Raw genomic sequence first — 21265 nt, 5'->3', positions numbered from 1 at the left:
GCCCCTTTTTCACGCTTTTAACACACTTTCTATGCTAAAAGTATAGTTTAAGCCTAGAAAAATATACTTATTTTTCACTTGGTAAAAATAATAACATGTTAACTGTTATGCCAGGGGAAACCTGAGCATAGCAAAAAAACAAACAAAGTAATCTAACATTCAAGTGTGGTGAAAAAATAGGTGCTGGGGTGAGCACTGCCAAAACCCTGAACAAAATAATCATTATTTTTTTCTCCAACTTACCTTAAAGAAAAACAAAAATAACATACAGGAATCTTAGCTGTCTCCCTAACAAAAAACAGCGGAATTGTATTCACATAAGAAAAAAAGGCTTCTCACCCCTGCAGCTACCAGGACTGCTACCAGGTCACACTAAGTCAGCAACAATTTCACAGCTAAGGACGGCAAGGCATGGCCTGTTTGTGAGCCAAGGAAGAGGCAACCAGCATTCACTGGACATCTGAATAACAATCGTAACACTGAAACGGCATTCAGAGTAGTCGACTATACACTTGTGTATTCACACAAGAGAGAGACAAGCTATCTATTTTCAACTTGGACCTCTTTTCAGCTTAACATATGTTAACTAACAGTTGTGTTTATGTATTTCTGTATTTTCTACTTGAGAATTTGCTTACCACTTAGGATACTTTAACAAAATAATAGACAGCTTTCTTTTTCAGAGTTTTTATCAAAATTAGTTTCTATGACAGTGATCAAACCCAGCCGCAGGGTACAGGTCATTTCAAGTCTTAGAACCTTCTTGGCAAAATGTTTCTCTCCCCATGAGTGCAAGCAGAAAACATCACTTCACATTAACAAGTTTAGCCCTTAAGATACATACCGAATGCATAAATATGCCAACCATTGTAGAGGAAAGCCACAAATACAAAAAAGAAAGAAAGATTGTTATGATTTAAATGGAAATCAGCAGGAGGCCTGAACTTTGTGACATAAAATGAAAATGTAATCTTGGTGTTGATGGGGTTTCAGTTACTTTTGTTTTGCTGAGCAGCACATTTGAATACTTTATCTTTTCTTGGAGCAGAGGGAAAAAAAGTGATAAAAGGTAAAAACATTTCCCAACTTCAGCTGTGTGTTGCAAAAAAATGTCCACCTGGACTAAAGGACAAACTCATTAGGTTTTGGTGGCTAAAGGTCAAAAGTCAAGGTCACGGTGACCTCACAAAACATGTTTTGGGTCTTGTGAACGTGATATCGCAGTAATGCCTTGAAGGAACTTATTCAAATTTGGCACAAATGTCCACCTGGACTCAAGGACAAACTGATTAGACTTTGGTGGTCAAAGGTCAAGATCACAGTGACCTCACAAGATGTGGTTTTGGCGTTGTGAACATAATATCGCTGTAATGACTTGAGGCAATTTTTTCATATTTAGTACAAACATTTACTTGGACTCAAGGATGAACTGATTAGATTTTGGTGGTCAAAGTTCATGTAACCCATGGGGCTGTGTTGTTCGCTAGTGTTGAATTAGGAGGTGGATGTCAGGTCTGGGTGTCTGCTTTTTTTACTTTGTGGAAACAGAAAATACAAAGACATGAGAGCTGCATGTGTGTCTCTGGGCTTGGCACCTGTTTAGCCATCTTGAAACAGCTTTTTTTTTCTTTTGTTTTTCTATGATAACTAATCAACATAACAAAATTAAATTACAATAAAGCAAACAAACTTATCTTTAAAATTAAATATAAAACTATTAAAATTAATATAACAAAAACACAACTTAGATTTTTTAAAATCAATAAATAAATGAATTAATCCATTAATTTAATTAAAAAATAAGGCAACAACTAAGTTCAAATTGATTATCAGAAAACACATTTTTCATTACTTAATCATATGAAAAAGCAAATCAACAATTAAATTAAGCAACTAAACAAAACATTTAAATATACATACAAATCACCTACATTCCATATGACTATTCAGCGAACACAACAGTAAAACTCATTCAGCTGCATTCAGTGAACATACTGATTATTAAAACTCTCAAAAACAACAATTTACACAAAAAATATCTCCTGTGTTGAGGCTATAGTCCTCACTGCAGGTGGCCCCGGTTCGAATCCCGCGCCGGGCAGCCCTCTGCTGTGTGTCACTCCCCCTCTCTCTGCCTCCCCATTTCCTGATTCTCTCAACTGCCCTATCCAATAAAGGCATGAAAAAAAATAATATAAAAAAAACCCCAAAAACTCCCGTGGCAACAAAAACACAAGGACATGAGAGCTGTATGTGTGTCTCTGGGCTTGGCACCCCTGATAAGAAAAGACAAAATACCTGCAGTTAATGAGGAACAACTGAGTTCTATTTTTTTTCTTTCCCTTGCAGGGAGGCTAAATTAGCATGTAGGCATTATCTTTTTTCTTCGTTGCAAAACTTAATTTAACAAACTCGAAACTTTACAGAACTTTTCAATGGTCACTTATGTTCGGCCATCTTGAAACGACTTTAACCGGAACATGCACACAGACACCTATGTCAATGTGCTGCGACTGCCAACACACACAGACTCCACAGCACATGGGCAGAGAAAAATAAAAACAAAAATGAGAATCAATAACAAGTGGTGTTTTGGTGAAATACACAACGATCTATATTAACTGTTACACTCACAAAACACTTTTTACACACACAGCTATTATGGTTGACACCTGCATCTCCCAGATGTGTGCCAGTAGGCTGACAAAGACAGGAGCAGCCCGCCCCACTTGGTAGCACTAGTTTTCCTTCCTTTTGACACATGCTTTTTGAGGCTGCTCAAAAGGCATGTGCAGCATCCTTCAGTTTCATGTTGTGGGAGTAATCACTGGCTGGATTAGGTTCAGAGGCAGCTTTTTTTTTTTTTTTGAGTGAATCAAGCTACATTTATTACAAGCATCAGAGACCTCAAATTAGAGGGGATGGTAGGGACCAGAGACCATGTTCACATCCCGAGTTTTGGTTCAGGCCACATAACCTCTTTGGTTAAGAATAGAGAAAAATGGTGGTTTTGGTTAAATGTCTGAAGTTATAGAAGTGTATTGCGGCCATGCCAGAATAAAAAAATCTGTACCATGCATAGTATATAAAAATGAAAAGTGGAGCCAAAGCAGAAGTGCCTTAAAATCCAATACGCCCAGGTACAACTGAGGGCTCCAATAGACTCTCATTCAAAAAATTGATTGACATGCCTGGTCTGAATTGATAGACAAGCTGAGGAAGCAGGCTGGGGGGTTACCGGAGAGGCAGTCACCAGAGGAGACTATGCACGCCGTTTTGACTCAGTCAAGTTAAATTACTGTTATTTTGTAGTTATTTGCAGGTGGAGGAGGAATTTTCTACTGACAGTTTTGCGGTTAGTTATTTAGTTATAATTACTTTTCAGTTAACTGTAATTATGGCTTGTTCCTCTGTACTAACAGAGTGGAGGGATCCTGCTATCCAGTAAGTAAAGTAAAATCCAAATATTGTTTCTTCTGGCTCCAAAAAACCAAGATGGCAACGTCCAATAAGCCAGACTTGAGGCTTCAAAATGGTAGTTCACAAACCAGTGGATGATGTCACAGAGGGTTGCTACTTGGTATCATATTATAACGTAAAAGGTTTATTGTTATAAGAATACATTTTTCACGTTATAACTGTTTTTTCACGTTTTTACGACATACAACCTATCACACTATAACAATATAAATAATATAAAATCAGTTTATAATGTGAAATGTTAACCTGATAACTTCAAACTCATGTTTGAATGAGGAAACAGTGCGCTGAGAATAAGGAATATGGCTCATTTACACGAGGTGGTTGGTTGAGACATGGAGAGACTCTGTTCCTATGACACAAACCCCTCTTTCCTGCTGTAGTAAGTTAGACAATGGGCTATGACCTAGTTTTCATCAAAACAAGCTGTTCTCCGAGCTGGAGAAATAACACTTGTCTCTATGTGCAGCCAGCTGGGAGTTGAGTGTGAAGCACCGTCTACAAAGTGCAACACCGAACAGATATCTACTACAAAAATATTTATGTTCTCCCTGTGTCAGTGTGGGTTCCCTTGAGGTTCTCTGGCTTTCTCCCACAGTCTAAAGACATGCACATTAGTCCACCCAGTGTCAGCTGGGATTAGCTCCAGCACCCTGCGACCTGGTTTGGATAAGTGGTATAGATAATGGACAGATTGATGGATCATATACTACAGTATCACGAAAACCACTTTGCACATCAGCAGTCTCCTGTTGGTTATACTACCCCACTTAAATTGAAAAAAATTGTTTTTTCATAATTTTGGGTTATTCTTATTGGATTGATATTCAATAATTTAAGTTGTTTGAGGGGCGAGACTCAGAATGAAGGATTGCTGGTTGAGGCGGCAGATCATGGACTATGATCCCCATTAAAGAATCAAGGCGCTTGGATAGAAAGATCCTTTTTTTCTTTCTTTAATGAAGTTTGATGGTCTTTACATCACTTTACAACATATGTGTGTGTGTGTGTGTGTGTGGTCTGAAAATATACAGAAAAGCAATACAATGTATTAGAAATTATGCTCAGAATATTATTCAACAATTAGATTTAAACATTAATAAATAAACTGCCATATGGCCTGAAGTACACCAATAATATTCCTTTAACTGCTACTTAAGCATAATACAGCAACAGAAATGTAATGTCAGTGGTGGAGAAAACTACAATTTCCAACATAACATTAGCAGAGGCAAAACATGCTTAACAGCATAACCTTATATCCAAGGTGTAAACATCAGTAAATAATTCAAAATATCAAACTTCTCATAAGCTTATAGTCAGAATCACAACAATAAAACGAGTTGCAATATTAGCATTACAAACTAAACATTCGTCATTATTAGGCCATCACAGGCATCCAAAATTAGCTGCAGTGCCAGCAAGGGGCAGCGCTAACAACTATGAGCTACAGGCCACTTAGCTACTCAAGCTAACTCAACTCACACAATATACAGTATTTCCATTTAACACAAACTGCAATAATAATCAAAATATCCATCACTAAGGAGGTAGAAATCACTTACATTTCCTCAAGAACGCACACAGGATATGGGAAACACACACAGAGAGTCCCTGCAGCTTCAGTCTGCTCACTAGCTGGTCTGCTGCTTGTCAGTGTGACTGAGCATGTCCTGACCTGTTCAGACCGCGTTACTGCCGTTTCACCAGTAGGTGGCGTTTCACATGTTGGGCTTTCTCACATAAGTCTTATTCACTGATGTGTCACAAAAATCAATCGCTATGGTTCTCCTGTCTGTTGTACTACAACACTTTGTGGCTTTCATGTATTAAGTGTTGTAGTATAGCCAACAGCCAACAGGGAGAATGTTCATGTGTGAAGTGATTATTGTGACAATATAGTGTATGAGAAGGAGGATATTAAATATTAATCCTAATACAAATTCCCCTAAATTATGAAAAAGCACAGTTTTCCAAATTATGTGTATAGCCAACAGGAGTTGGCGTGAAGTGATTTTTGAGACACTATAGTGTATCACAAGGAAGATACTGAATATTTTTGTTGTAAGCCTATTTGTTTTTGGTGTTTCACTCTGTAGATGGTCCCTGTGCACTTGATTCACAGCTGGCTGCATATAGAAACCAGTGCTATTTCTCCAGCTTGGAGAAAGGTTTTAGCTCATTGTCTACCTCACTATGGCAGGAGAGAGGGGTTGTTTGTGTCACAACAGCAGAGTCTCTCCTTGTCTCAACCCAAGCATGAAATAGAACTTGATTAAATCCTGTAAATAAGGCATATTCCTTGCTCCCTACTTTTGGTACACTGTTCCTCTTTCAAAAATGAGTTGGAAGTAATCACATTAAAACGTGAAATGTTTTAACAATATGTGAAATGTTTCATGTTATAACAATATAAATATTATTTTCTTATAACATGATAACTTTGTATGTTGTAATAAAGTGAAAATATATTGTTTTAACTTGAAAAACATTTTTATAACAACAAACTTTTTTAGATTTTTTTTTTTTTTTCTGGCGTGGCAGCAGTGCGTTTCTGAATGAAATGACTGAACTTTTTCTGTATTCACCCAGACCAGGATCTTTCCCAAAGCTGAAGCAAGAGATGCGATAGTCCAAACATAACCATAAAACAGTTCAATAATTGTGCTGCAGTTTTGGTGGAAAGCATACATGTTGTCCATCAACATGATAATGATGTGAACTGATACGTTCAGTATCAACGTATTTGTGACTTGTTATACATACGCTATATTGCCAAAAGTATTCGCTCACCTGCCTTGACTCGCATATGAATTTAAGTGACATTCCATTCTTAATCCATAGGGGTTAATATGATGTCGGTCCACCCTTTGCAGCTATAACAGCTTCAACTCTTCTGGGAAGGCTGTCCACAAGGCTCAGGAGTGTGTTTCTGGGAATTTGTGACCATTTTTCCAAAAGCGCATTTGTGAGGTCACACACTGATGTTGGACGAGAAGGTCTGGCTCTCAGTCTCCGCTCTAATTCATCCCAAAGGCATTATATCGGGTTGACGTCAGGACTCTGTGCAGGCCAGTCAAGTTCATTCACACCAAACTCTCTCATCCATGTCTTTATGGACCTTGCTTTGTGCACTGGTGCACAGTCATGTTGGAAGAGGAAGGGGCCATCTCCAAACTGTTCCCACAAAGTTGGGAGCATCATTGTCCAAAATCTCTTGGTGTGCTGAAGCATTCAGAGTTCCTTTCACTGGAAGTAAGGGGCCAAGCCCAGCTCCTGAGAAACAACCCCACATAATTCCCCCTCCACCAAACTTTACACTTGGCACAATGCAGTCAGACAAGTACTGTTCTCCTGGCAACTGCCAAACCCAGACTCGTCCGTCAGATTGCCAGATGGAGAAACGCAATTCATCACTCCAGAGAACGCGTCTCCACTGCTCTAGAGTCCAGTGGTGCTTTACACCACTGCATCCAACACTTTGCATTGCACTTGGTGATGTACGGCTTGGATGCAGCTGCTCGGCCGTGGAAACCCATTCCATGAAGCTCTCTACGCACTGTTCTTGAGCTAATCTGAAGGCCACATGAAGTTTGGAGGTCTGTAGCGATTGACTCTGCAGAAAGTTGGCGACACACGTTGGTGAGGCACTATGCGCCTCAACATCCGCTGACCCTGCTCCGTCAGTTTACGTGGCCTACCACTTCGTGGCTCAGTTGCTGTCGTTCCCAATCGCTTCCACTTTGTTATAATACCGCTGACAGTTGACTGTGGAATATTTAGGAGCAAGGAAATTTCACGACTTGTTGCACAGGTGGCATCCTATTACAGTACCATGCCGGAATTCACTGAGCTCCTGAGAGTGACCCATTCTTTCACAAATGTTTGTAGAAACAGTCTGCATGCCTAGGTGCTTGATTTTATACACCTGTGGCCATGGAGGTGATTGGAACACCTGATTTCAAATATCTGGATGGGTGAGTGAATACTTTTGGCAATATAGTGTATATTAACAGCATTTTCTCATTGTGTTTATACAAATTGCAATGAGGTCTCAGTTATGTTTCCTACAAAACATATTTGCGCTTGCAAATTAGTTGTGTGTAAACATAATTTCTAGGAGCCTGGGTTGACATTTAGGAAGACCCCTTTCAAAACAGCAATGTTTTCAAAAAGCTCGTTAGCTAACTTAAGCTTAATTACAACTACAGCAGATAAAACCTTCCAGCAACTGATGGCAGAAAAGTTGACAGCTGTTGGCTATAAATGAGAAACCTGTTTTGGTCTACCTATGTCTGAGATCAAGGACCCATTCTTTCAGACTCTGGTAAATCTGTCACACTGAACAGCTTTCTTACGCTAATATTTATTGTACATAGAGACCAGTGTGTTTACATCTGTTCATCACTTGGACTGTACTGATCTCATGATGACACAGGAGCTTGAATCACAGATGACAGTTATTTTTTCATCCTACAGTGAAGATTAATCCCTCACATGGTCTCATCAAGGTTCATCACAGTTCTGTACAGCTAATCTTAATTCAGTATCAAAGAGAAGCCAAAGAAACTGTATAAAGTGTGCGTTAATGTAATCATTAAATTATTGTAAAAACTGATTCCTAGAGACAGTATGCTGAACAGAAGTGATGGTGAGCTTGAGAACCATGCAAAACCAAAAATGACAATTCTATACTCTACCCTCTCCATGGGGGGTAATTTTCCAGCCTTTTTTCAAAGTGATGAAACTTACACAATAGACAGGCAGAAAGAGAGCAGGAGATTGAGAAAAAGGCAGGCAGAGAGAGCAATAAACAAGGCAAAAAAAATTAGCATTTGATTGCCACCGTACCATGGCACCTAAACTCTAATGTCAGCAAAGTGGTTGTGGATGTCTCTGATAAAATGTATATTACTTTAGGCCTTTGGGGAGTAGAGGGGTGAGATTTCACAATACAATTAGTATTTATCCAAGAAATGTAAGTGTCTTCTGTCAATACGTGAGCCAAGATGGAGGTCGTGTTTTGTCACAGGAAGACTGGTGGGTTTTTTTCCTGCCCCCTTTCCTTGACTTCAAGGAAATTACATTACTGCAGCACACACTTTAATTTCCCAGGTTCTGAGAGAATAGGCATACATCACAGGGCAAATCAAATCTGCACAGATAACACAGAAAACAAAGTGGCAACTGAAGCCTCTGAGTGTAAGCCCTTCAATGTAAGAGTTTTACAGGGAATTCAAGGTTTCAATGCAATGCATGGTTTGTGGGCCTGATCCAGAAGGATGTCAATTTGAAATTAATTATGAGCTCAGTAGGATTATTGACAGATACCAACTAGTCATTACAGCATGTGAACAAAATTACTTTTCTTGGGAACTTCCATTAATTTAGTTGAAATTGTGCAGCAGCCACCTCTTGATCAACGAAAAGGAACCACAGAAAAATCTCACCTGTCCCTCTCTGTTAAAATACACAAAAAGGTATGGTAATGGCCTCTTATTGTGAGAAAAGGGGAATAGTATGTTAAAGGAAAGCTTTTTTGGCTGGACAACAACAGCAGGCCATCCCTATAACCTCAAATGTCCTTGACTGACTGACTGATGATATTTCCACCAGTAGTCAGTCGAGTGCCTCTGAGTTTGTGGTGCAAACAGGTTGTATTAGGGATGTTTATAGTTTGCAGTGTTGCTAATTTAGCACGTTGTTACTACATTTAGCGACTTTTTTCAAACAACTGGATATAAATCTGGAACATGACTGGACTGTGTATGGATGCCGACCGGGGCTTAGGGCTACATCTTTTGTTACAGGAAGTCTACAGAGCCACTCTGGTTTCCTGGCTGCTCAGGAACTGCAGGAAAGCAGAGGAGCACTTCCACTTCACTGAGCCTCACCTCCATTACAGCAAATTAAAAAATGTTTCTACATGTATCATTATTACTAAAGGAGGCAGAGGAAGATCTTAACATAAGACACACCGATCAGAGAGAGCAGGAGAGAGGGAGGGAGAGAAGTCATTGGTAACAAGGCTTTGTACTAACTGCTACGACCAATTCTACATATCAAACAAAGGAAGTTAGACATAAATACTTGCCTCTCATAAAAGTCTGTTATGATATGGAGCTGGAAGTATATAAAGGCTAAACCATTGTGGTTCCCAGATGGAGGCTGTACTCCGTGTGAAAAACAAATTAAGAAAGACAGTCTGTCTGTGATGGTGCACCCCTGTGGCTCAACTGGTACAACATGTGCCTTTTAGGCTTAGTTCTTACCACAGCAGTCAAACCATCTCCACACTCTCTAACTTAATAGGAATTTCTAATTTAAGGTGAACTCCGACAAGGGTGCCATTGAACACTGTATTTTAACATTGCCCTCAAACACACTACCTGACATGCAGACAACATTTACAACTTGATGAGAAAGGGCATAAGTTACCACTTATATGATGACATGAGAGCAAACCATATCAAAGATAAAGATGTGTGTGGTCATTGTGCAGACTCTCACTGATGCTCCTACTATATGAATAAGCAGTCAGCCATCCAATCAGATACGTGATGTGTACACGGAGGAGCAGTGGGAATATCAATCCTACTTATCCTATTACTTTCTCTGCATGAGCCATTTTTTGATTTAATTAAGACCAGCTGATGGGATATTTTTTGTATTTTTTTCCCTGTTGAGAAGGAATTATTACAATTTATTGGGGGATTCTTGACTCAACAAGGCAGACCAGTCCCATTTCAAAATCCAATGCTAGCCTTCTCCTGGGAAACTTGGATGATGCTACATCAAATAACAAGGTCCAATCCAAATGCCACAGCTAAAGCCTGGTACAACAAAAAAACTGATGATAAATGGAAAACCATATCTTGGCATACTTATTCACAGGAGATTAAATAAAATAATCAATAGAAGCTATTGGACTCCCTGCAAACTAGCAAAACTAAAACTACTTGACAATAACACTTGCTGGAAATGTGGAAAAGAAGTGGGCACTCTTGTATACTTGTTATTTTTCTGTGAAAAGGCAGACATTGTGAGGCAGAGATTGTGTTTTTTCTGAATAAGGTTCTATGACCACATTTGGACCAATCTCCCACTTTGTGTTTATTTTGGATATATTACCACATTACATCAAAGTGTCAAAATACAGGAGATTGTGGTTGTGGTTGTGGGAGAAAAGATCTCTTTAATGAAGTTTGGGGTTTGAGTTGCATGTGATTTTCCCGTTGTTTGTGGAATTGATGGTTGGTACCAAAGAGTATAGAGTCTACAATGCACTTTGGTATCATATTCAAAGAACCCATTCTGAAAACATTGACAGTGGCAGCATTAGATCAAGGAGAGAAAAGACAAGAGTGACCTCAAGACAGGAGTGGACAGAAACATTAACAGCATATGGGCATTCAGGTCAGCTAATACTGTACTCTGGCCTTGATGATGGCACCTGTACCTCTCCACGGCCCCCTGCCTTGACCCAGACTGTTGATGCTTAAATACAACTTTGAATATCCTGGATTTTCCAAGCACGTCTGCAGATGGGCCCTCTGCATCATGCCAAGCTAAGGTAAGCCTATAGTTTTCTTCAGCGTGCAATAACATGCAGTAAATTTACTCTTAATCAAAATGAAGAGTTCAGTGAGATATTACACAGACACACTTATGATACAGGTTAATCATTTTTAAAAGGATGACTCCAGTTGCAACATTCTTACCAGACAAGCTACTGCTATTGTGTTGACTGCAGGGGAAAAACACCATCTTTCACAGGTTTATCTTCTTCTTCTTATTAACATTTGTTCACCTGTGACTATCTGCATATCACATTTGGTTGTAGAAATTAGGCAATGTTAACATTTTGACATTAAATGTCCCTTGAGTGCTCTTGATGTGAACTATCATAGGCATAGGCCTACCTCTCACTCTGAATGTAGCCTGTCTGTATTGGTACCTGTAATTAATCCTATTCTGTGGTGAGTATCATGTGGATTGTGTATGTTTTTAGTTTTGCTGTGTGCTTATACACTTATGCTTGTTTATTTCCTACAGTTACCATTTTACTGCAACACAACTGGTCAACATGGTCTAGATAAATCCATATTTTGTATTCAATTTTAATTCCCCATCATAGGATTGATAACTGCATTAATGTTCCCCAGTGGTTTATTTTATCAAAGCGTAGTTGTGTCAAATGATTCTTATTTTCTTAATTGTGATCAATCGCTGAATTTCAATAGTTAATTGCGATTATTTGCATGTTTTATCACATGATTAAAATTCTATTATTTTGCATCTGAGAACCGTTTTCTTTTGCTTGACAACACATAGCTGTCATACTGTCTGAACTAGAAGCTAACATTAGTATGTCTGACGTGTAATTATGAAGATGTCTGATAATTTATTTATCCGTAGACAATCTCTGGGTAAGTTATATTTTTATTTTCCAACTCATTTGATCTTCATCAACGACGATTCAGGCATTGGATTTAAACACTTTAGGTCTTAATTCAATTCAATTCAATTTTATTTGTATAGCGCCAAATCATAATATACATTATCTCAAGGTACTTTAGACCTTACTTTGTTATAGAGAACAACAAGTAAATGTTTTAATTACATACCTCTGATCAAAAGTTTGGAACAGTTATTGTCCTATCCAAAGTCTTACACATGATAGATGAGCTACAGAAATCCAGAAGTGGGTATTTGTTTGACATCATAGATGGAAAACTCATGAAATCACACCCTTTATTTTCAGCCTGGCCCTCTGCTTTACAAATAATCCTTTATACAGATGAAACTGAAATTTGCAACCCTTTTGGGTCTCATGCTTCCAAGAATAAGTTGCTTATGTTTTATTATACATTGGGAAACATTATCCTAATTACAGATCAAAACTAGCTGCAACTGACTCTCTGAATGTGGAGTTGATGTAATTTTGGTAAGGTTGCATGAGGACTTAGTAATTCCATATGAAGGTGTTAAAAATCAAATTGGGAATGGTGAACATGAAATATTTGGAGCATTAGTTTCGATATGTGGAGACACTTTAGCTCAGCATGAGCTTTGTGGATTTAAAGAAGGCATTGCCAGTAAGTGCAGGCTGTGTGAATGAAATTCCAAACACAAGCAAATGACCTGATATCTATCAGTAACCTTGTAGATTTCATTTAATATTACAGTTTTAGTCACAAGGATATGACATATGTCCCCATGAAATATTATCTGGGAGATATGATTGTTTGATGTGGTTCTCTCTGGGGGGGGAAACTGTGACTCAAATATTGTTTGTTGAAGTTGTGCATCTTGACGCATTTGCATTGGAATTTCTTATTGACCAACAAGAGCTGATAAGTAAATGCTACCCCTGCTAGCTCATAAAGTAATGCTAAATCAGTGAATTGGCTGTTTAATCAGCCACCTTAGAGGACCTGAACTGAAAACACTGCAAGAGAGAGGGAGATGTAATGTATGAGCAACAGAGAGAGAGAGAGAGAGAGAGAGAGAGAGCTAAACCCTACTTCAAATGGAATCTTGATGCCGTATTTAGACGTAGTCTCAAACAGCCTGTTTTCATATGTGATAATGACGATGCTTGCAGGATCCTACTGCATGAACCACATGCATTGTTGTGACTCAGTCAGAATGCAGTCTAAGAGTCCTTTCAATTTTTGTTATGTGTTTGTGAGCTATGCAGTTTTTGTTGAGCATGGACATTTGTAATATGCAGTGTGTGTTGTGTAGATCATCTTAATAAGTGAAATGTGAAGCAGCAAGTTCTGTTCTGACAGTCAGAAAGCACTGGAAATGAGGAAAATAGACCAACTTTTATTATTGATGTTTCACAAGATTCTTAAATTTAGAAGTTGTACAAATGTTCTTACTCTTAAAATAAGGAAAACAATCCTGTTCCTCTGCTGAGATATTATGTAAAACATTATTATAGCTTATTACTAGTTCATAGTTCATAGTTGATATTAGCTCAATATTAGCTGGGATATCTTATTAGGACAAAATTGGATGTATTTTCTTAAAATGAGATTACTTTTCTAATGCAAAACATGCTTGATAAGATTACTTTTCTTTTTAGACAAAAAAATAAGACTAATTTCCTGGATCAAAGGCTGTTTTACTTTCTTGAAATTGCTTTTTTGCAGTGCACAAACCTGTCCCTCTACTCTGTAGCTTTTTGTCTGAGGCTACTTCTTCAGGTGTCCTCCCCTCCCCTCAGTAGGTGAAGGCAGAGCTGATGACATTGTCTCGTTTAAAGAGTGAGGTTGTGTTCTCACATCATTAATTTCCTCAGTTAATTCTTACTGATGCCAATTAAGTGAAATGGATGGAAGTGGCGCCAATAATTCACACAGGGAATCATAGTTTCATGACTGTGATTGGCTGAAATCATAGAATAGGGCTGAGTGCTAAAATTCACCATTAACTCATGGCAGATACCAATTTTACCAGCCACAACCATTTTAATGAAATGTATAATACTTTTAATTTCATGAAAATGCACAGATATTCTATGGTTTTGTTTTATAAAAAATACAAATGTTCTTCTTCCACAGAGACATACATAACAGATTACATATAACATATTACAGGCCCATCTTTAAAAGATTGGCTACTATATTTTATTATCAGCTAGTTTTACATGGTAGCTAATATGCAGGAGAGGTTGCCTTGAAGTTTGAATACTTTTAAATAGACTTTTAAATAGACAGAATGCAAACACTGTAAGCACGAAAAACACAGCTATATCATAGGAAATCACTGCAGACAAATTATGGACATTTCATGCAACATCTATCAAGAGTCTTTGGCTGGAAGACCCAACACCCAGCAAATAAGGCATACCAGTCTGATCAGCAGCAATTGAAAAGAGTAAAAAATGTATAATATGTTTTCCAGTGTCAAGTCATTGATGTCCATGCTCAAAACAGCCAAAAATCCAGAGCCACAAATTAGAAAAGTTCAAGTATTGGCAAGCAAAGATACCATAGTCCACTTTCGACAAAAGAAAACATGATTATTAGGAGGTCCTTTTATAACAAATGATGGTGCTTTAGTTGTAGTTGGAAAAGTAACATGATATCTAAGAGTCATCATCAGTTTTTATGATATGAAAGAGGGTAACATTAAATATTACCTGGTGTCCATTATTCCAGGCATACAGTGCTCTCTCTCTGGCATTGTAGTCAAGCATGGAGATATGAAAGTACTGGTTGTGGAAAGGAATATCTATGTACTCATAGGCTGATGTCTTGGTGGAGTAAGCATAGTAAACCTTTGCTCCTGACAGGTGAGAGTTAGTGATGTAGAGCGTCCCACAGATCATGAATGATTCCCCCGCATTTCTTTTAGAGTATTCAGTGTTCCAAGTCTTCAGGACCTGCAGGGTGTCAGGGTCGATCTGGGAGATGACAACATTTCCAGCATTTTGATTTGTCGCGTACACAACCCACATTCCCAGTTCATCAGCCATGACATCAATGTCAGAGTATCCTCCCCATGTATATGGGTACATGTTGTGGAAGCCAGCGAATTCCAAAGCTCTCTGGGCCAACACACGGCCTGTCTCAAAGCTGTACTTGACAATAATGTTGCTCTGGTACTTATTGTAGTAAAGCGATCCATTGTACACAATGTGATTGGTTCCCTCCCATTTAAATGGGAGGCTGTAGGTTCGAGAAACTACTCCTACTACAAAGTCCTCCATTGTCTTATACTCACGCACACTTTTGCTGTTGGTGTAACTGTCCATATACCAAACCTACATCACAGAGAGTGAAGAGAGAGAAAGAAAATGGTTGGTTATCCCAGCTCATATCTGATCTATCCTGTTAAATTATCAAAACTAATTTCCTAGACACTGATTTTAAAAATATGAATATGAAAATTACTTCATAACAAACTCCAGAGACATCACTACTACTATTGTTACTACTACTTCACATAAAAAACTACCAAAAAAAAGCCATTCCATGATAACAGTCTGTCCTGTCTCCAGCTGTTGTGATATTCTGCCTGATCTGAAAACATTATCACAGATATTGTACATAATGCACAGCCCTTGGAAAGCACTCCTCACTTTCATAACTCACCCTGTTGTTTCTGGATGATGCTAGAGGATCAGTCATCCATGCCCCAAACCGGGTTCCAGATGTCTTTATTGTAACAGGTCCAGTGATTTTCATTAATTTTCCACATGCTGTTAATAAAGAAATGCAGCAATAAGATGTGCTGTGGTGGTTTTTGTCTCTAACTAGATTTCTCAAGCCAATTTCATGCTTGTGCCACCAGAGAGTGTGGCCTCTGTGCATACTAAGATAGCACTGGCAGCAAGCTGCTTTATTTAACTTGAAGCACAATGGTGCAACTACTGTTTGTATCTAAAGGCAACTCAGATTTCTTATGTCTATAACATAACTTTCTCAAGGCTTAAAAAAGTAAAAGACTCAATTAATAGACAAACCTACATAAAAATATTTACATATTATTTTAGATTACTTTAGATTATTTTGGTTAACTACAACAGATTTGTTGTGAGCACAATTAACAAATGAAAGTTAGTCTTTACTTACAGTAAAATGAAGGTGTGCTTCAGCAGCAGTGTACGTACATTCAGCTATGTAAAAGAGTGGGCTAATATGTACAAACTCTACCAGACTTTCTCTGTCTACAAGACAGACTCTTTCTCTGTCAATAGTGTTCATAAAACTTCTTCATCTTCAGTATCTTTTTCTAGTGGAGTTTCTTCAGTTTTTGTTCAATGTTTGGTCTTATTTAGCACCTTTGGGCAACACAATTAATAACTGATTAGCTGACTAAGTAATAATTTGATCAGAATCAGAATCAGAATCAGAATCAGTTTTATTGCCAAGTATGTTTTCACATACAAGGAATTTTTTCTGGTGATTGGTGCAATTGATCAGCAACAGTGGGGCTCTCTAGCCTTGTTGATGAGGCTAATAGCAGATGGGAAGAAGCTATTTTTGTGGCGAGAGGTTTTGGTCCTGAAGGACCGCAGCCTCCTGCCAGAGGGGAGTGTCTCAAAGAGTTTGTGTCCAGGGTGGGAGGAGTCAGCTACAATCTTCCCTGCACGCCTCAGAGTCCTTGAGGCGTACAGGTCCTGGAGGGACGGAAGATTGCAGCCAATCACCTTCTCAGCAGAGTGGATGATACGCTGCAGTCTGTTATTGTCCCTCTCCGTGGCAGCAGCGTACCAGATGGTGATACAGATGACTTCTGTAGTGTAAGCTGTGGTTGTAGATATTAAGGCCACAAATAGCCTCCTTTTTGCCCATTACCATAAAGGCGATTAGCTACAGCATGATAGCTTTTTTTAGGATTTTGCACATTTTAGTGTTTGAAGAGCCAAAGGCTGTCAATGCACCAAATAGTCCACAAGAACAGAGACAAATTAGTTTCTTCATCTGCATAAGCTGAATTGAGGCGAAGTCATGGTGCCCTTGAACACATTTTGAAGGAAACAAATATTGGTGTGGGATGTGTACAAATAAATCATTGCAAAGAAAATCATTGCAGCAACTGAAAGTAGGTTTTCAAAGGTAGCCTGGATGGTGCCTTGGAATGAACAAAGAACAGACTTTTTGCAGCCTTATGCTTCAAACCACAAGAAAGGCTGTCAAGATGTACAATTTAATAATTTTTATTTACATTTTTTACATTGGTTATGTTCTTCTGCAGCAGCAAAACAACAGCAAACCATATTGTTACTATGGCAACAAAATGGCTGTGAAAATTTGGCCATTTGTGCTAGTGCTCTAATTGAATCAATCCATTGCCAGTGCTATCTCTGAATAGATTGTATAAAATAATGCACACTTTATAATGCCGCACACATTTCTAGAATATGTCAGCTTACTTAAATAACAGTAAAATTAACTGTCTTAATTTTAAAACTAATTCTAAAATCTAGCTGCCTGTAGTGTTAACTACTCACTTAGTTTGCCCATGCAGCTACGCAGCCTGTTGTCCAACCGCAGGACTCGCTGGTAGAGCTCATCATAGTCATAGGCCCCAAGTTCCTCCTGGATTCCTGTCAGCACTGCTGATAGATTCCTGATCTCCTCCTTGAACTGAGAGATGAGCACAGCATCCATCTTGTACTGCTCCAGCACAGGGATCAATGGCTTCAGCTCATCCATCTTGTCCTTAAGCTCCTGCAAAGCAGCAATGACAACAGCAGAATTGGAAAACAGAGAGAGGAGTGATGGTGCAATGCTATACTTTGATACAACGCTCATATGATATTCAGATATGTTGATGGTAATCCATGTCTTTATATCTGATATTCCTGCCATGTTCAGCACAGTTATTTTTCCAACTCATTCAGTGTCTAGCAACCAGCCACACCAGAGGTATTCCCAATCCCATACCAGCTGTCCAGTGTAATCCACACAGGGCAAGTGCAGCAGCAAAACAGCCTCTGAGACAGCCACAGATGTACGTGCTTTCTAAATTAGAGAGCTTCTAAATATTCTGTAGTGTATGCACTGTTCGTTTACTTGTATACATAAAAGATCCACAAACTGACAAAGAATCTTGTCTTATACAGGATTAATGGCTGTGTAAAACGCAAAGAAAGCCTACATTTGGATGGAGCCATGTGCAATACGAACACTGATGTGACTGGTGTATTTACTGTTTGTTGACTGGGTGAAATGTTTAAGTATTTTATTTTGTCTGGTCGTATGGTCATGCCAGTGGAGGATGACATGTTCACTCACTGGGAAAAAGTTTCCCCAAGGGGACAATGAAGTATCTATTCTATTCTGTTGGGTAGTTATCAGCCAGATGCACTGATTTAAACCTCAAACAACAGAGGCTAAATGTAAATGTAACATACAGGGTATCTTAATGGAGCACTGGTCCATGGTGCATACCAATTACCAGTAACATTTTCTGTTTTGAATCTGATCCAGGCCATTAATATGCCCACATTATGTAGTTCTCTTTTTTGAAATATAATTAAGAAAAACAAACAGCTGACTAATGCTCAAAAGCATGTCCATGGTATAAATGGCACTTGTGTAATTATTACTGCATAAATATAATTAAGTTGAATGAGTAAAAAAGTGAATAGAAAAGATCCTTTGACCATTTGATTAAACCAGGATATTGACTGAACATGACTGTACAATACCTGGAAGTTCCTGGCCATGATGGATTTCCTGTCATCCTCAATCTGTCTGAACTTGGTCCTCAGGCCCTTCATCTGGTTTTCCATCTTCATGACATATTGGAAATCCCTCTGAGTTCGTAGGTTCAGAACCTCAATGGACTGAGACATGTTCTGCACCTGCAATAAAACAAGCCAAGATAAATTGTGCACTAATTTAGTTTAGTTGCATAGTTAACTGAAGTGAATAGATGATGCCTTCCCTTCTTCATTTTTCTGCAACTAATAGAAAGGCACTTGGATGACTTCCATGAACCTTGATGTGTAACAAGCTACTCTTGAAAAAGAACAAACATGGAAAAGTCTAGCAGCAGTGTAGCAGTGTACCTAAAGGAGCAATAAAACGTTATTCCTCTATCCTTCCCCCCTTTAAAATAAGACTGTGTGCCTATGTGTGTATATGCTGCAATGGGGTAGTAAACATTCCCCATTACTTGTGCTTACCTTCTCTAGTAGCTGGCGGAGCTGTCTGCTCTTTGCATCTCTGGAGCAGAGGCTCTGTTCTGGGGCCACCACAGTGCAGATACAGCGCCCATCAGCATCCTGGGCTGAGCTGTACACCTGCCAGCCCTCCTTTGGGGCAATAGTCTGTTAATACAACCAAATACACACTAAAGTTACACAGGCTTTAGATTATGAGGTCTGTAATATTCATTGTGATACTGGTTCTCTTTTGAAAGCTGTTAATATCAAGTAAGTCTAAGCGTAGCAACAAAGACATACTGCTACAAATGTGTCCATTTTGTAAAAACCTGTGCAGACCCCATCAGTGGTGTGTAGCTACATATACTGCATATGATTATGAACAATAACATTTTTTATATAATAATAATAATGATAATTGTATGTCTCCATAGGTCTGATATATGACTGCTACACCTACAGACATGCAGAGACAAAGGTGTGCCCCAAGGTTCAGTGTTGGGTCCACTTTGTTTTTGTGTTTATATTAGTAACATTTATACTTCATGATGTAAATTCATCTGTGGCACATATTCTGATGTGGACTTTAAACCACATAAAAAGCCATTGTTTTTGATTTTGGATGCTTTTAAAATGAACACAGATAAACATCCCGTTTCTCACAGTGGATAAACACACTCATTAGTCTCATCCCCAAACTAGTACATTTGGTGCTACTTTACTGAGGTAATACCTTCATTACAAACATTTAGGCATCTGGATTTCCAGCAAATTCTCCTTCTAAGCACAAATGAATACATTTGACAAAAAGATGAAGGGGAAACTTGCTGTAACTTATAGATAAAAAAAGATTTTCTTAGGAAGAGGTTAGAGAAGCCAGGCCTTCTCTCAGCTCTTAATTATCATTTATAGGCATGTGGTTGCCTCCACTTTAAAATGCCCGAAGGCTTTCTGCTCCTTGCTTGCAGATTTATAACAGGTAGTTCTTGTACATGGTATTGTACTGTAAAAAGGAGCTCAGCATTGTTAGGAAAGGTTTGCTGGTCAACCATTGTATGTCTGTGCAAACTGCCTCCATACTAACTAGAAAAACAGAGTTTATTTCTGATCTCAGGATTGGCTCATACACCACAAACATCTATCTTGTTATACTGATGTATAGTAACACCTCATGGTGCCAGACACCCATACTTACACCCATACTTTACCCCCAACAACAGGGCCGGCCCTATAAAGCCCCTGACTGACTTACTTACTGAGCGTTCATTTTTCAACCATTGGAGAAGCCATCAGTTACTGCTAAGCAAAAAAACTAGCAGATCTGAATAGCATGTAAACAACAGAAATGCCAGTAACCCCAGATGAGACATTACGCTGACTGCAGCATAACAATACAAGCCGTGTTAAGAAATAAAGGGTTTCTGTCCACTGAAACGCTAGAGGGCTTTTAATTTCAAACAATTACAGGAGGTGATGAATTTGTATAAACATGGAATGCACTAACTTTTACATAACAGATGGAAGCAACTCACAATGAGGCTTTGTTTTAAAATACCAGTATGTCCAGTTCTACATGTCAAACTGAGGGAACAAACAGAGGTGCTGTTCTGTGTGAGAAACAAAATAAAGATATTCTATCACTTCTAGCTTTCTCTCTGAATGATCATTTTATAAGTAAATATAGCCAAAGACACAGCACAGTCTTTGTCTTTAATTTATGTGTTTGGTGTTTGGTTGTTTACAGCGGTTGCACAACAATTTTAAAATATGTCGTCAATTTCGCACATTGACCAGCCATATACTAGGTTGCAGTTGACTGTAAATTGAGCACTGCAGTATTTAACTCTTTCATTTATTACATTCTTAATACATCTTTCCAGCAGTGGCGAGCAGAGATATTTACTGACAGGAAAGCAGGGCCGAGCAGTCCACACCACCTTAGTGTTTACTGAACCAACAACCAGACTAAAACAAATCTTTTCATGACAGTAGCTATAGCAAATCTCTCATAAATTCAGGGACTGTCCTGCTGCTTTCTGCCTGAACATCTTAACTGAAGAGGTTTTAGGATTATTCTTCACTGAATCCTGCATTTTCCTGCCTCAGTATTGTTAACCTTTCCTGGCTCCTCGTCTGGACTGTAGTTGGGAA

At 38.6% G+C, this 21265-nt stretch overlaps 1 protein-coding gene across 3 annotated transcripts in view; it reads right to left on the bottom strand.

Annotated features, from left to right (window-relative positions):
- Positions 1-21265, bottom strand: part of olfm3a (olfactomedin 3a) — a 52488-nt gene that overhangs the window by 9097 nt on the left and 22126 nt on the right. For all 3 annotated transcript variants that reach the window (XM_071485870.1, XM_071485872.1, XM_071485873.1), the window contains 5 exons: positions 19136-19279; positions 18656-18811; positions 17453-17672; positions 15591-15697; positions 5046-15259 (listed from right to left, as the gene is read on the bottom strand). In XM_071485870.1, the coding sequence (XP_071341971.1) occupies positions 14582-15259; positions 15591-15697; positions 17453-17672; positions 18656-18811; positions 19136-19279 (1305 nt within the window). In that variant the 3' untranslated portion in view covers positions 5046-14581. The remainder of the gene's footprint in view (positions 1-5045; positions 15260-15590; positions 15698-17452; positions 17673-18655; positions 18812-19135; positions 19280-21265) is intronic.

The sequence above is a fragment of the Trachinotus anak genome, unplaced genomic scaffold, assembly GCF_046630095.1.
Source record: "Trachinotus anak isolate AG129_WGS33_773 ecotype Australia unplaced genomic scaffold, CSIRO_AGI_Tana_v1 ptg000009l, whole genome shotgun sequence".
Taxonomy (NCBI): Eukaryota; Metazoa; Chordata; class Actinopteri; order Carangiformes; family Carangidae; genus Trachinotus; species Trachinotus anak.
Note: the sequence above shows the minus strand (reverse complement) of the source record. Positions and strands in the feature narration are given on the sequence as shown.